Genomic DNA, 12,349 nt, shown 5'->3' with positions numbered 1-12,349 from the left:
AAACATGCTCATTAAAAGGGGGTGACCCAATACTTTTGGCAATATAGGATAGATAAAGTGACTTTTCTTAATTACATACAGTTCAAGAACTGTATATTCTTTAATAAAAATAACAATTGTCGAGGGGACTTTTAATAAAAAAAAAAAAAAAAAAAAAAAAAAAAAAAAAAAAAAGTACAATATACAGTGGGTACGGAAAGTATTCAGACCCCCTTCAATTTTTCACTTGTTATATTGCAGCCATTTGCTAAAATCATTTAAGTTCTTTTTTTTTCCTCATTAATGTACACACAGCACCCCATATTGACAGAAAAAACACAGAATTGTTGACATTTTTGCAGATTTATTAAAAAAGAAAAACTGAAATATCACATGGTCCTAAGTATTCAGACCCTTTGCTCAGTATTTAGTAGAAGCACCCTTTTGATCTAATACAGCCATGAGTCTTTTTGGGAAAGATGCAACAAGCTTTTCACACCTGGATTTGGGGATCCTCTGCCATTCCTCCTTGCAGATCCAATCCAGTTCTGTCAGGTTGGATGGTAGACGTTGGTGGACAGCCATTTTTAGGTCTCTCCAGAGATGCTCAATTGGGTTTAAGTCAGGGCTCTGGCTGGGCCATTCAAGAACAGTCAGGGAGTTGTTATGAAGCCACTCCTTCGTTATTTTAGCTGTGTGCTTAGGGTCATTGTCTTGTTGGAAGGTAAACCTTCGGCCCAGTCTGAGGTCCTGAGCACTCTGGAGAAGGTTTTCGTCCAGGATATCCCTGTACTTGGCCGCATTCATCTTTCCCTCGATTGCAACCAGTCGTCCTGTCCCAGCAGCTGAAAACACCCCCACAGCATGATGCTGCCACCACCATGCTTCACTGTTGGGACTGTATTGGACAGGTGATGAGCAGTGCTTGGTTTTCTCCACACATACCGCTTAGAATTAAGGCCAAAAAGTTCTATCTTGGTCTCATCAGACCAGAGAATCTTATTTCACACCATCTTGTGGTCCTTCAGGTGTTTTTTTGTGTCTTGCACTGAGGAGAGGCTTCCGTCGGGCCACTCTGCCATAAAGCCCCGACTGATGGAGGGCTGCAGTGATGGTTGACTTTCTACAACTTTCTCCCATCTCCATCTCTGGAGCTCAGCCACAGTGATCTTTGGGTTCTTCTTTACCTCTCTCACCAAGGCTCTTCTCCCCCGACAGCTCAGTTTGGCCGGATGGCCAGCTCTAGGAAGGGTTCTGGTCGTCCCAAACGTCTTCCATTTAAGGATTATGGAGGCCACTGTGCTCTTAGGAACCTTAAGTGCAGCAGAAATTTTTTTGTAACCTTGGCCAGATCTGTGCCTTGCCACAATTCTGTCTCTGAGCTCTTCAGGCAGTTCCTTTGACCTCATGATTCTCATTTGCTCTGACATGCACTGTGAGCTGTAAGGTCTTATATAGACAGGTGTGTGGCTTTCCTAATCAAGTCCAGTCAGTATAATCAAACACAACTGGACTCAAATGAAGGTGTAGAACCATCTCAAGGATGATCCGAAGAAATGGACAGCACCTGAGTTAAATATATGAGTGTCACAGCAAAGGGTCTGAATACTTAGGACCATGTGATATTTCAGTTTTTCTTTTTTAATAAATCTGCAAAAATGTCAACAATTCTGTGTTTTTCTGTCAATATGGGGTGCTGTGTGTACATTAATGAGGGAAAAAAATGAACTTAAATGATTTTAGCAAATGGCTGCAATATAACAAAGAGTGAAAAATTTAAGGGGGTCTGAATACTTTCCGTACCCACTGTATGTGACCCTGGACAACAAAACCAGTCTTAAGTCGCTGGGGTATATTTGTAGCTATAGCCAAAAATACATTGTATGGGTCAAAATTATCCATTGTTCTTTTATGCCAAAAATCATTAGAATTTGAAGTAAATATCATGTTCCATGAAGATATTTAGTGAATTTCCTACCGTAAATATATCAAAACTTAATTTTTGATCAGTAATATGCATGCTAAGAACTTAATTTAGACTTTTAAAGGTGACTTTCTCAGTATTTTAATTTTTTTGCAACCTCAGATTCCAGATTTTCAAATAGTTGTATCTTGGCCAAATATTTCCCTATCCTAACAAACCATACATTAACGGAAAGCTTATTTATTCAGCTTTCAGATTATGTAGAAATCCCAATTTTGTAAAATTGACCCTTATCACTAGTTTTGTGGTCCAGGGTCACATATGATTTAAGGAAGAAAATGTTCCTGTGTAAGAGGAACAGAAGAGCCTCACACTTATTTAAATGAACTGGTATTTTATTCAGGACGTTTAACAGGTCTGAGTGTGCCCACACCTCAAAAACAAACTCTCTATCAAACAAATAAACCAGTGAAAGGTGCTCTCTGAGCGCAGAAAAAAATCCACAAACACTCTACAACTCAAACTTAAGGCAGAGAGGACAAACGTCCACCTCCCACAGCAGAATGTGACAGTGAAAACTGGAACCGTGTTCAACTATTCAGAAGCAGAAGTGCTGTTCCTCCATCAGCACTGGATTAACAGCAAAACATCTGAGATCTCCTGCACCGAGAGTTTGTGAGCACTAGTGCCAGTGTGAATAAACTCCTTTATACACATTGGTGTAACTATTTCTTTAGCCCTAAGTAAATATAGACCCCAAAATCTTAAGACTAGTCTACATCTGGTTAGGTGAAAAAAGTTGCAAAGAGAATTACAAACTCTTACAAGCAAACAACACACCAGCCATTCAGTGTGTATTTAACAACTTGACACTTGTGTGTGTATTTTAAATATACATGACATTACAACTAGCAAAAGGTGCATTGTTAATCTTTGAGAAGAAAAAAAAAAAAGTCCTTTTTCTCATTCAAAGAGAATTTCCTCACATTCGGACAAGGATGCAAGCAAGAAACTTACAGAAAAATAGGTGAGATTTTAAAACAGACACACTATCATTATGATACGCTGGTTTCATGATCATTTTCAGCACGTGAGATACAAAGCAGCCCAGCCTGTGATCTGCTTCTTGTACAGTGTATAATTTCATCAAGCCATCATTCATAAGCGATAACCATGAAATCACCCTCACATATTCCCATTCAATGATAGCAGAATAAGTGAAACAAATAAACAAAGCAGCACAAAGAAAATCAAATCACAAATTCTCAAACTCATTCATAGCTCTTTGACTTGTCCAGCACGCAAAAACATGCAACAGGCTGACTCTCAGACAGCGTGAAAAGCTCCAGCTACTATTATGTATTAAAATAATAATAATAATAATACACATCCAGACCTAAAGACGGTCACATATTGCTCTAAGGATAAAAAAAAACACACCATTCAATCACGATTTCATGCTACTTCTCTTTGTAGCATTCTGGGATACAGTAATCTGTTATTTGAGATAATATTTCTCTAGCAGTATATTGTGTTCAACAGCTGCTCAGCTCGTGATCTAACAAGCAATTCCACATAAGAAACCTTGGTCATGCTGTGTAGTCGCCAAATCATTCACTCTAGCATTTAGGTGAATCTCAGATCATTCCAGGGCAGCCAATCCTAAATGAATGCAACTTCTAGAAGCCTCTTTTAATCCTCAAGATACATTCAATTTGGTCACAGAAAGAAGACATCTGGGTCCTGATTGAAAAATATGACTCAGTCATTCATTGTCTGGAATCTCACACACTTCTGAAAATCATACTTGCACCTTTGTTTGATTTTTACAAAGTCAGCCATCACAAGCAATATGCTGATACAAGCAGCTTCCAATAACGCAGACTGATTGGAACCATTATGGAATTAACATTTTGCTACAAGTTTATACATTAACAGCTTAAGAAAGTATAATTAATGCTGTATGAAAGCCAAAGCATCCACGAGCAAACATTAAGAGTCAAGCCCATAAAAAGTGGCGCCTCTTTGGTAATATAAAAATTTTGCATTGAACATTTCATCCCCCTATTAAAATGGAAGACTCAATCAAATTCAAATCCCTGAATAGTGTTGTTATTCTCCTCAAGATGCAAAAAATGTGGCTTTGTTCCCCAAACTTCAGCAATGAGCCCCTTTATTAAGAAAAACAACAGCATTAGCACCAAGCAACGTCTGAATCAGCCAGTGGCTAAAACTATCCATTAAATAAAAAACAAACGCTGGTCTGTTTGCTAGAGTTTGCTTGGTCTTTGACATCAGCTGGTAAAGTTTCCTGGTGTGTTGATGAACAATTTGGTTTGATTGGCAAATGCATTCATGATGTTTCTGCTGGTATATAAGAAGGATCCGAATGTAAGGCAACATCTGCAGCTCTGAGGGTTTGTGTGAATCACATTCAGATCAGACTGACTTAGGAAGCTCCATGTTTTCCATTGTTGCTGTGATCTTGGATGGTGAGCGCAACAAGAAAAAAAAAAGATGAGAAAAGTAAAGTCTTTACAAGTATAGATTTTCAAAACATCCATCTTATTGAATACAATGGAAGTTTTCAGATGTGTACAGCAGATGTGGACACGAAAAATGCTGAGACGGGGCTTCTGCCACAAACGCTTTTAACTAGCTTCCGTTCAAGCCCTTTTGTTTTGTTTTTTTACCAGTGTCAGAGTACTAAAATATCTCCATTCCAAAATGTACAAAATCTGGCAACCTAAAAGATGGTTGCCTTAAATGTTAGATCCTTAAGAAGTAAAAAAGGAAAAGGAGCACAATTCAAGGTGTTAAAGGAAAATAAGCCTTTAGATAAAACTTTGAACGTGTCTTTCTATGGATTGAGTGTGGGTGGAGTCAAAACAAGAAACGGATGATGTAGGATCCTTCAGATGCGAGGAGAAGCAATGGAGAACGTCTCCTTATGAAAAAACAACCACTGAAAGAGCGCAGCAAGTTATCAAGTCCTATCGAAGCCTATCTCTTCCCAGTTTTCATGTACGATGGGATGCCTCCTCGTGCGGTCAGCCCCTCAAAGCGCTTGTAGGTGTAGTTGATGAACACCCAGTCTTTACTCTTCAGATCTGCCTCAGTGTGGTTGGACACAGGAGCAACTTTAGAGAAAGAGAGAAAGAGTGAGAATAAGGAGACATTTTGAAATACATAAAAGCCACAAAAAATGCTGTGTATTATAGAAAGCGTTACAACTACCTAAAAACAAACCTGAAGGCTGGAGGATGTCTGAATCAGGAAACTCGTCAAAGTTGGAGGTGTCATCAATGCTTTTGATCTCAATTGGAATAGCCGCTGGTCTCTCCCTAGGGGAAAAAAATGAGCAGCAAATCAGCATATTTATGAAAGATCATGTGACACTGAAGACTAAAATAAATGCAGTCTTGGTAAGAAGAAACTTAAAAAAAAAAAGAAATCTTATCCCAAACTTTTGAATAATAGCATAAATGTGTTTGGTGTGCAAATGTCAGGCACAGATAGCCATATAACCTAGATTTGCCTAAATAAGCAGTATACAGATTTAAAGAGCACACTGCATGGAAAAATGTATGCCACAGTGCAATGTGCTATACTTGAGCTACCAACTGTAGCATGATGAATGAACCAGCAGTAATACAAGTCCCAAAATTACTGGTTTATTCCTATCTGATTATTTGGCCAAAGTCATTTTAGAACCAAAGAAAAAATAAATAAACAATTTACTAAAAAACTAAAATAAAAACCATTTCCTGAATGTTAACTGGATGCTACGTGCTGAATTAAACATGCAATGTGACAAGGTCATGTGACGAATTAAGAGAGATCATTTGACAATGTAGCATATAACTGTTTAAAAATTTAGAATTATTACTTAAAAAGACATTATACATTAATAATAAGATGATTTCATTACTCAATATCAGTTTAATCTGTGTGTGTTTACCTGATATGGTCATAGTCCACTCCCTCAAAGAAAGGGTTAGTTTTGATCTCCTCCACTCCAGTGGCTCCAATCCTGTGTTCACTCTCACAGCAGAACCTGGTGGAAAACAACAAAACATTAGGTGAGCACTAAAGAAAAACAGACTGCTTAAAATAAACCATGTCTCATGTAGGTTAGCAGCAAGGTTAATGAAAGCAAAATGCACTGGGTTGAGAGAAGAACTACAGCTAAGATAGAGTACAAAATAACGGTATAGAATCACAGCAAAAAAAGATGAAAGTAAAGCCTTATAAAAAGGAGTGGGAGAATGATAGGCAGTGAGAAGGCTAAACCTGAGGATCAGATCCTTGGCCTTTTCTGAAATTGGGACCTCAGGTGGAAATATCAAAGTTTCCCGCCAGTTCATCACTTTCCTGTACGTTTCCTGAGGCGTCTCAGAGCAAAATGGAGGGTAACCTGAAAAACATCCACAAAAACACTTTAGCCATACATCAAAATAAACATACTTATTAAATTGACCAAAAATCAACTCACCAATCAGCATTTCATACATAATGACGCCCAAACTCCACCAATCACAAAGCTTGTTATACCCATTTTGCATAAACACTTCTGGAGCAATGTAGTCAGGGGTTCCAACAGTGGAGAAAGCCTGAAAAAACAATTTATTTTTTTACTATTTTACTTCTGATGCAACACAAAAAACATTGTGAGATCTAATGGATTACACAAGGGTACATCGTAACCCTTCTATGGTACGTCTACACTATTAAGAACACGTTCATTTCACAATAACTTCCTGAAACACTGGATCTATCTGTACCCACCCACTGTGTGTAGAACAGTATTGGGTCAAGAGGAAACTCTTACCAACTGTCTCCTGTTTCGCTTCCATGTTTCTGCTTTCCTCTTTGAGTTCATGTTCTGGATCGCTAAAGAAAAAAATTAATCCAAAGTTACTGCCACAAAATCAGCCATGCATCCCCTTCATTATTTCATCTACAATGCCATGCAAAATTAAAAAAAAATTTAAATCACTTTTTTTTTGTTTTTTTAAAGAAATTAAGCAAGTATTCATTAAATTTAAACTGCTGAAAAGACATTTATAATGTAATAAAATTTATATTTCAAATAAATGCAGTTGTTTTGAAGAACCCAGAAAAAAAGAATCATGGATTCCATAAAAATCAAGCAGCACAACTGTTTTCAATACTGATAATAATAAGAAAAGTTTCTTGAGCAGAAAATCAGGACATTAGAATGATTTCTGAATGATCATGTGACTTTGAAGACAGGAGTTATGGACGGTGATAAGTCTTACTGAAGTCGCTGGGAAGGCTGTGATTAAAGTTTCTGTAGAATTCTGTGCGGTGAGCTTTCTTCAGACCAGTGCATAGGCCAAAATCAGACAACTTCACATGGCCCTGAAAGAGCAAAATGATGTTGCGACGTGAAAGAGAATCGCTCATTAGATCAAAGCTATGTGACCCTGCAAGGCAATTAGATTGAGTGTCACATGTTCACGTCAGAGTTACCTATAGGGAGGTCACGTCAATACTAAAAGATATAATGTAATGATATGAGTCTTTATGCAGTATCAGTTGCACCAAGTGAAATTTATCTGATACTGTTATTGGTATTAACAATTTGATATTGTGACAAATGCCTAAATTGATCAGAATAATGTCCTACTTCAAAAACATTTTATTTTGCTAAAGATAATTAAGTATGACAATTCTATTCAAGAACTGTTTAATATATTTTTTTACCCTTGAGTCCAGCAGGAGATTGTCTGGTTTGATGTCTCTGTGGATGAAGCCCATCTGATGAATGGAGTCAATAGCCAGCACAGTCTCAGCGATATAAAACTGTGTGGCCTCCTCCGTTAAAGTGTCTTTCTTCATCAGTAGAGTCATCATATCACCTGGGCAAACACACACATGCATATATCAGTCATCCTTTGGAGTGGCTTTACCACCATCTCTTTGATTGTAAAGGTTTCTTTGAAATGATCTGACATCCTGCACTCACCTCCAGGCAGAAACTCCATGATGAGGTAGAGGTTCATTTTATCCTGAAAGCTGTAGAACATCTTCACCACCCACAGACTGTCTGCCTCTACAAGGATGTCCCTTTCTGCTCGAATATGACCAACCTTGAACAGAAAACACAGACCTGTTAACAAGACAAAGAACCTTCAATGTCATGTGTGGACATACGTGACGCCATCAGTGAAGACTGACCTGTTCTTTCTCAAGCATATCAGCCTTACGCAAGATTTTCATGGCATAAACGTGTCCTGTGTCCTTCTTCTGAACTAGCCGCACCTTGAGAAATAAAGAGGATTTTAAATGCAATAAAATATCACAAAATACACTACCGTTCCGATTGTTTTTTTTGTTTTTTTTTTAAATGAAAAAATCTTTTATGGTCACCAAGGCTGCATTTATATTCAGTAAAAACTGTAATATTGTTACAATTTAAAACAACTGTTTTCAATTTTAATATTGAAAAAAAAAATAGGTAGAATATATACAATACACAAATTGCCTAGCAGTTAACATATATATATATATATATATATATATATATATATATATATATATATATATATATATATATATATGCTAAAAGTGACATTTTTTTTTAAAAATCATGAGGTCTTTAACAGAAAGAAACTCGTACCTCTCCAAAAGCTCCTCGGCCAATTACTTTGAGTGACTCAAAGTCCTCTAATCCAAGCCGTGTTCGTTTGAGACGAAGAAACTCAGTCTCTTTCCTAGCATGATCAGACCGCCGGAGACGCTTCTGTAGGACCAGAAAAAGTAGAAATTAAATCGACCAATCACATGAAATTACATTCTGAACTTCTGTGTGTTTTAATGTTTAACAAAACCACCAGTATCTAGATCAAGATGTTCATAAATGTAAGCAAGTAAAATACTTTCAGAAAAGCTCACCTCTTCATCACCTAGTCCCTCTTGATCCATGACCTTCTCTAATTTCTGCTGCCTGTAACAGATAAAGGATAACTTTTAGACATGTGATGAAACTTTAGCACCAAGACGCAGAACTGCTTCATCACTCCAATGAAAGGTGTGGTCATCTAGTCTGACATCATTTCAAGAGGGACGGAACAGACCGTATAAAGGACCCCTGGAATTTGGGAGGTTCTCAAAGAAACAATGTAGATAGTAGTCTTACTATATTCACTCAAACCTACAGTATGTGAAGAATTACATGCATTTGTCCAAATGCTTAGCGATTCATTTAGACTTGCCAAACCTGTTCACTAGCGAAAGTTTCAAAACTACATTAGAGAAAGTACTGGAGAAATCCTAAATATTTCTCACTTATTTTAACCAGTACATGGGCTGCTTCCAGGAAAAATGGAAAAGTCTATACCTAAAAATATCATTAAAACAAAGAAAAGGTATTTTGCCTTTTTGTGTCTTACCTCATTTCCCTTTCCTCATGCTGTGATATCAGGTTGCTATAAAAATTCTCCAGCGTCACTTTGGCCATGGTGACCCTTTCCTTAGTGTGGTTGCTCATGGAGGAGCAGGACGTCTGACTTGTCATCGCCATGGTTACCTGGACAGGAAAACCATGTTGCATCAGAATGGACAAAATTTGACATGTTTGTAACTCCAAAAAGGATACAAAAAGTAGTCCTTGTTGTTTTGACACTTCACAAATCAGAGCTTTGAATCTGATATAGTTAGATACAATGCCTCCCTGTGTTTAATCTATGAGAGAAGTTTTTAATTTTTCAGATGCCACGAATCCCACCATTCTTTCAATTACCAGATTCCCAGGGACTTCCTGTGCAGGTATTCGGTGAAACATTTAACATTAGCTACAACATTTACACTGCAAGCCAAAGTCCTTTAACACTCAATCTTCTACTAACCAAAAATTCCACGCCTGTAAGGTCTGACTGGCCCTTTGTTGCGCGGTGGCCAAGACAAGCATTAAATACTGGCTGGGAACGTAAATTTGCGTTACTCTGCTTGGAAATTCAAACAAACGCTATATTTGTCATCTGACTCAACTTCCACAGCTGAGGTCACTGAGACTGAGGTCTGGAAGACAAGCGTTTGCAGACAGCAAGGGGAATTTTGCTCTGAATATATCGACTGACTAATAAAATGAAATGAACTCAAGTTGACAACGAATATCATAATGACATAAACACACAATCTGATGCAACAACGCTTAATACTAATAAAGTCCGTCATGGAGAAACACGACAGACAGAAAAAGGAAAAAACAAACATCGTAAACACGCACACTAAAGTTTGTCAGTGCAAACCCATGCTTTTAGTGGGTTTGTTTATTTAACATTTGTACAGTTTTACAAGCAAAATTAAGGCGAATAAATTCTTAAAATTCTAATAGTTACAGGCCTAAAGGGAAAGTATGTAAAGTAAAAACACAAGAACTATTCACAGTAAGACTGTCAGTCTGCTAGCAGCAGCCGCTAACTGTCTGTTCAGACTCATCTGCTCTCATAGCAAAGTGTGAAACGGCTGAGATACAGCTTAATTTACACTGAGAGATCAACCGACTTTAGCAAAGTATAAACAACTATCGAAAACAAAACTATTACTTACTTGCAAACAATGTGTTTGTTTGAAATAATACTTGTTTGCTTACCTTCCACTCGACCTCAAACTGACTTGAGCTAGTGGACGACGACGGACATTATTTCCTTCTTCCGGGTTTGTGCTCGAGTGGAAAAGGGAACAAAACAAAAGTCCCCTTTCTGTCGTCTAAAATGTAATGTATAAAATTAGATACATTTTAATAACCTTTCTTTGATTAATTGACGTACTGGAATTACAATTATCCTTCATTTCATTCATACATTTTTATACAAAAAACAATTTGGGTATGCCTGCACACTGACATAGTTTTTTCTGTTTTACTGAAATGTAAAACAAGTACCCATTTTGTGACTAAAACAACAACAAAAGAAAGAAAGAAAGTTCTGTTAAAACGGTCAAAGAATAAAATCGAAGAAAAATGAATGATTTTTATAAGAAACACCCCTTAATTTAGTATTACTAAATATTTATTTGTAAAATGTATTATTAATTTTAAGATAAGTCCTTGACAAAACCGTAACGAAAAAATATGCAAAAACAATTATAGGCTAAATTATTAATAGAAATGTATAAATGTATAACATAATAAAACACATTTAACAACTTGCCACAACCTGACGCTGAAAAAGCTCTTGTCATGTCAGCATATTCACTTATTTGTGATAGTGGTGATATTGCGATTTTAGTTTCGAGCTCAAAATCATATATTCTGATTTAAAGGAGTTTGTATGAAGGACTGTTTGAAGAGAATTGAAACCACTGCTGTGGTTACAACTGTGACAGCTGTCTGTTCAATTTGAACACATCACCATCCGAGGGCGCTGTTGCACAAAGAAGTATGGACATTAGATCATCATCCAAACCACAACATGCTAGTGACCAGATCATCACGACAGTTCAACACACTCCTGGACAGGTGAGGCACAAGCTAGCAGAACTTAACACTGCTTGGGCGGTACCCTTTCAAAAGGTATTTAAAGAGTACAATATTAGTACCCTGAAGGTAAATATTAATACCTAAAGTGTACATATCAGTTCCTTAATATGTACATATCAGTGTACATTTCAGTAAATGATATATGTACATATCAGTACCCAAATGTTAGTAACTTTTAAGAGGGTAGCTACCACCCCAGTGACGGCTTTTGTAAAATGTATGACAAATTACGCATGCTTCTTATTATGCTGATAAGAGAAGTCTGCTTTTAGCTAATTTAACATGTCAAGAAAGTTGTGCAAATGAAGATGATCCTTAAATAATTAGGATTTGAAACTTCTAGGTTTCAGATCAGTTTCTAGGGGAACCTGGATCAATTAACAGTCCATATTAAATGACAGCCTATATAAGAACTCTGGTACCCTTTCTCTGCATGAAGACTTTGAGGGGTGATGACTGTTACAGAGTTACAGAGAGCCCTTTTCACCAGTGCCTTTGAGCAAGTCACTTCAGAGGGACTGTCTCTTCTACTGTTTGTCTGCTAAATGCTAAGTAAATGAGCTCCCTTGAAATCCCATGCCAGAAGTGTGACATTCCTTTGCTATTCTGCCTCACAAAACCAAAACAGTAAAAATGCAACAGCAGAGGTGTGTCCCAATTCACATATTTATGCACTATTCTATACTATGAATAGTGTGAATAATATGTTCACGATGAAAATGTAGAAAAAATGTTCACATTCCTGGATGATGCCCTTAATTAAACAAAGAATGTGGCTTTAATATTTTTTAATTGATTGTTGATACAATTTGCCATGCGTTTTGTTTAAAAAAACAAAACTTTAACCCATTTATTCTCCCAATCAAGAATCATAATGAGGTTTTGTCCGATTTAGCTCACTTATTGGCTGTAGGCATGTACACACAAAGAGGGGAAAA

At 37.1% G+C, this 12,349-nt stretch overlaps 1 protein-coding gene across 1 annotated transcript; it reads right to left on the bottom strand.

The window, feature by feature from the left end:
* Positions 1-2,282: 2,282 nt before the first annotated feature.
* Positions 2,283-10,602, bottom strand: LOC306847773 (serine/threonine-protein kinase 38-like). Its single transcript, XM_079381919.1, has 14 exons — positions 10,524-10,602; positions 9,322-9,458; positions 8,825-8,876; positions 8,550-8,672; positions 8,108-8,191; positions 7,896-8,019; positions 7,634-7,788; positions 7,186-7,288; positions 6,735-6,796; positions 6,399-6,516; positions 6,197-6,320; positions 5,865-5,960; positions 5,153-5,247; positions 2,283-5,043 (listed from the first exon to the last, which is right to left on the bottom strand). Exons 2-14 carry the CDS (start codon positions 9,450-9,452, stop codon positions 4,907-4,909), a joined length of 1,404 nt encoding a protein of 467 aa, XP_079238045.1. The 5' UTR covers positions 9,453-9,458; positions 10,524-10,602; the 3' UTR covers positions 2,283-4,906.
* Between the last annotated feature and the right edge of the window lie 1,747 nt (positions 10,603-12,349).

The sequence above is a fragment of the Barbus barbus genome (genome assembly GCF_936440315.1).
Source record: "Barbus barbus genome assembly, chromosome: 28".
Classification (NCBI taxonomy): Eukaryota; Metazoa; Chordata; class Actinopteri; order Cypriniformes; family Cyprinidae; genus Barbus; species Barbus barbus.
This window is presented reverse-complemented; position numbering and strand designations above follow the sequence as displayed.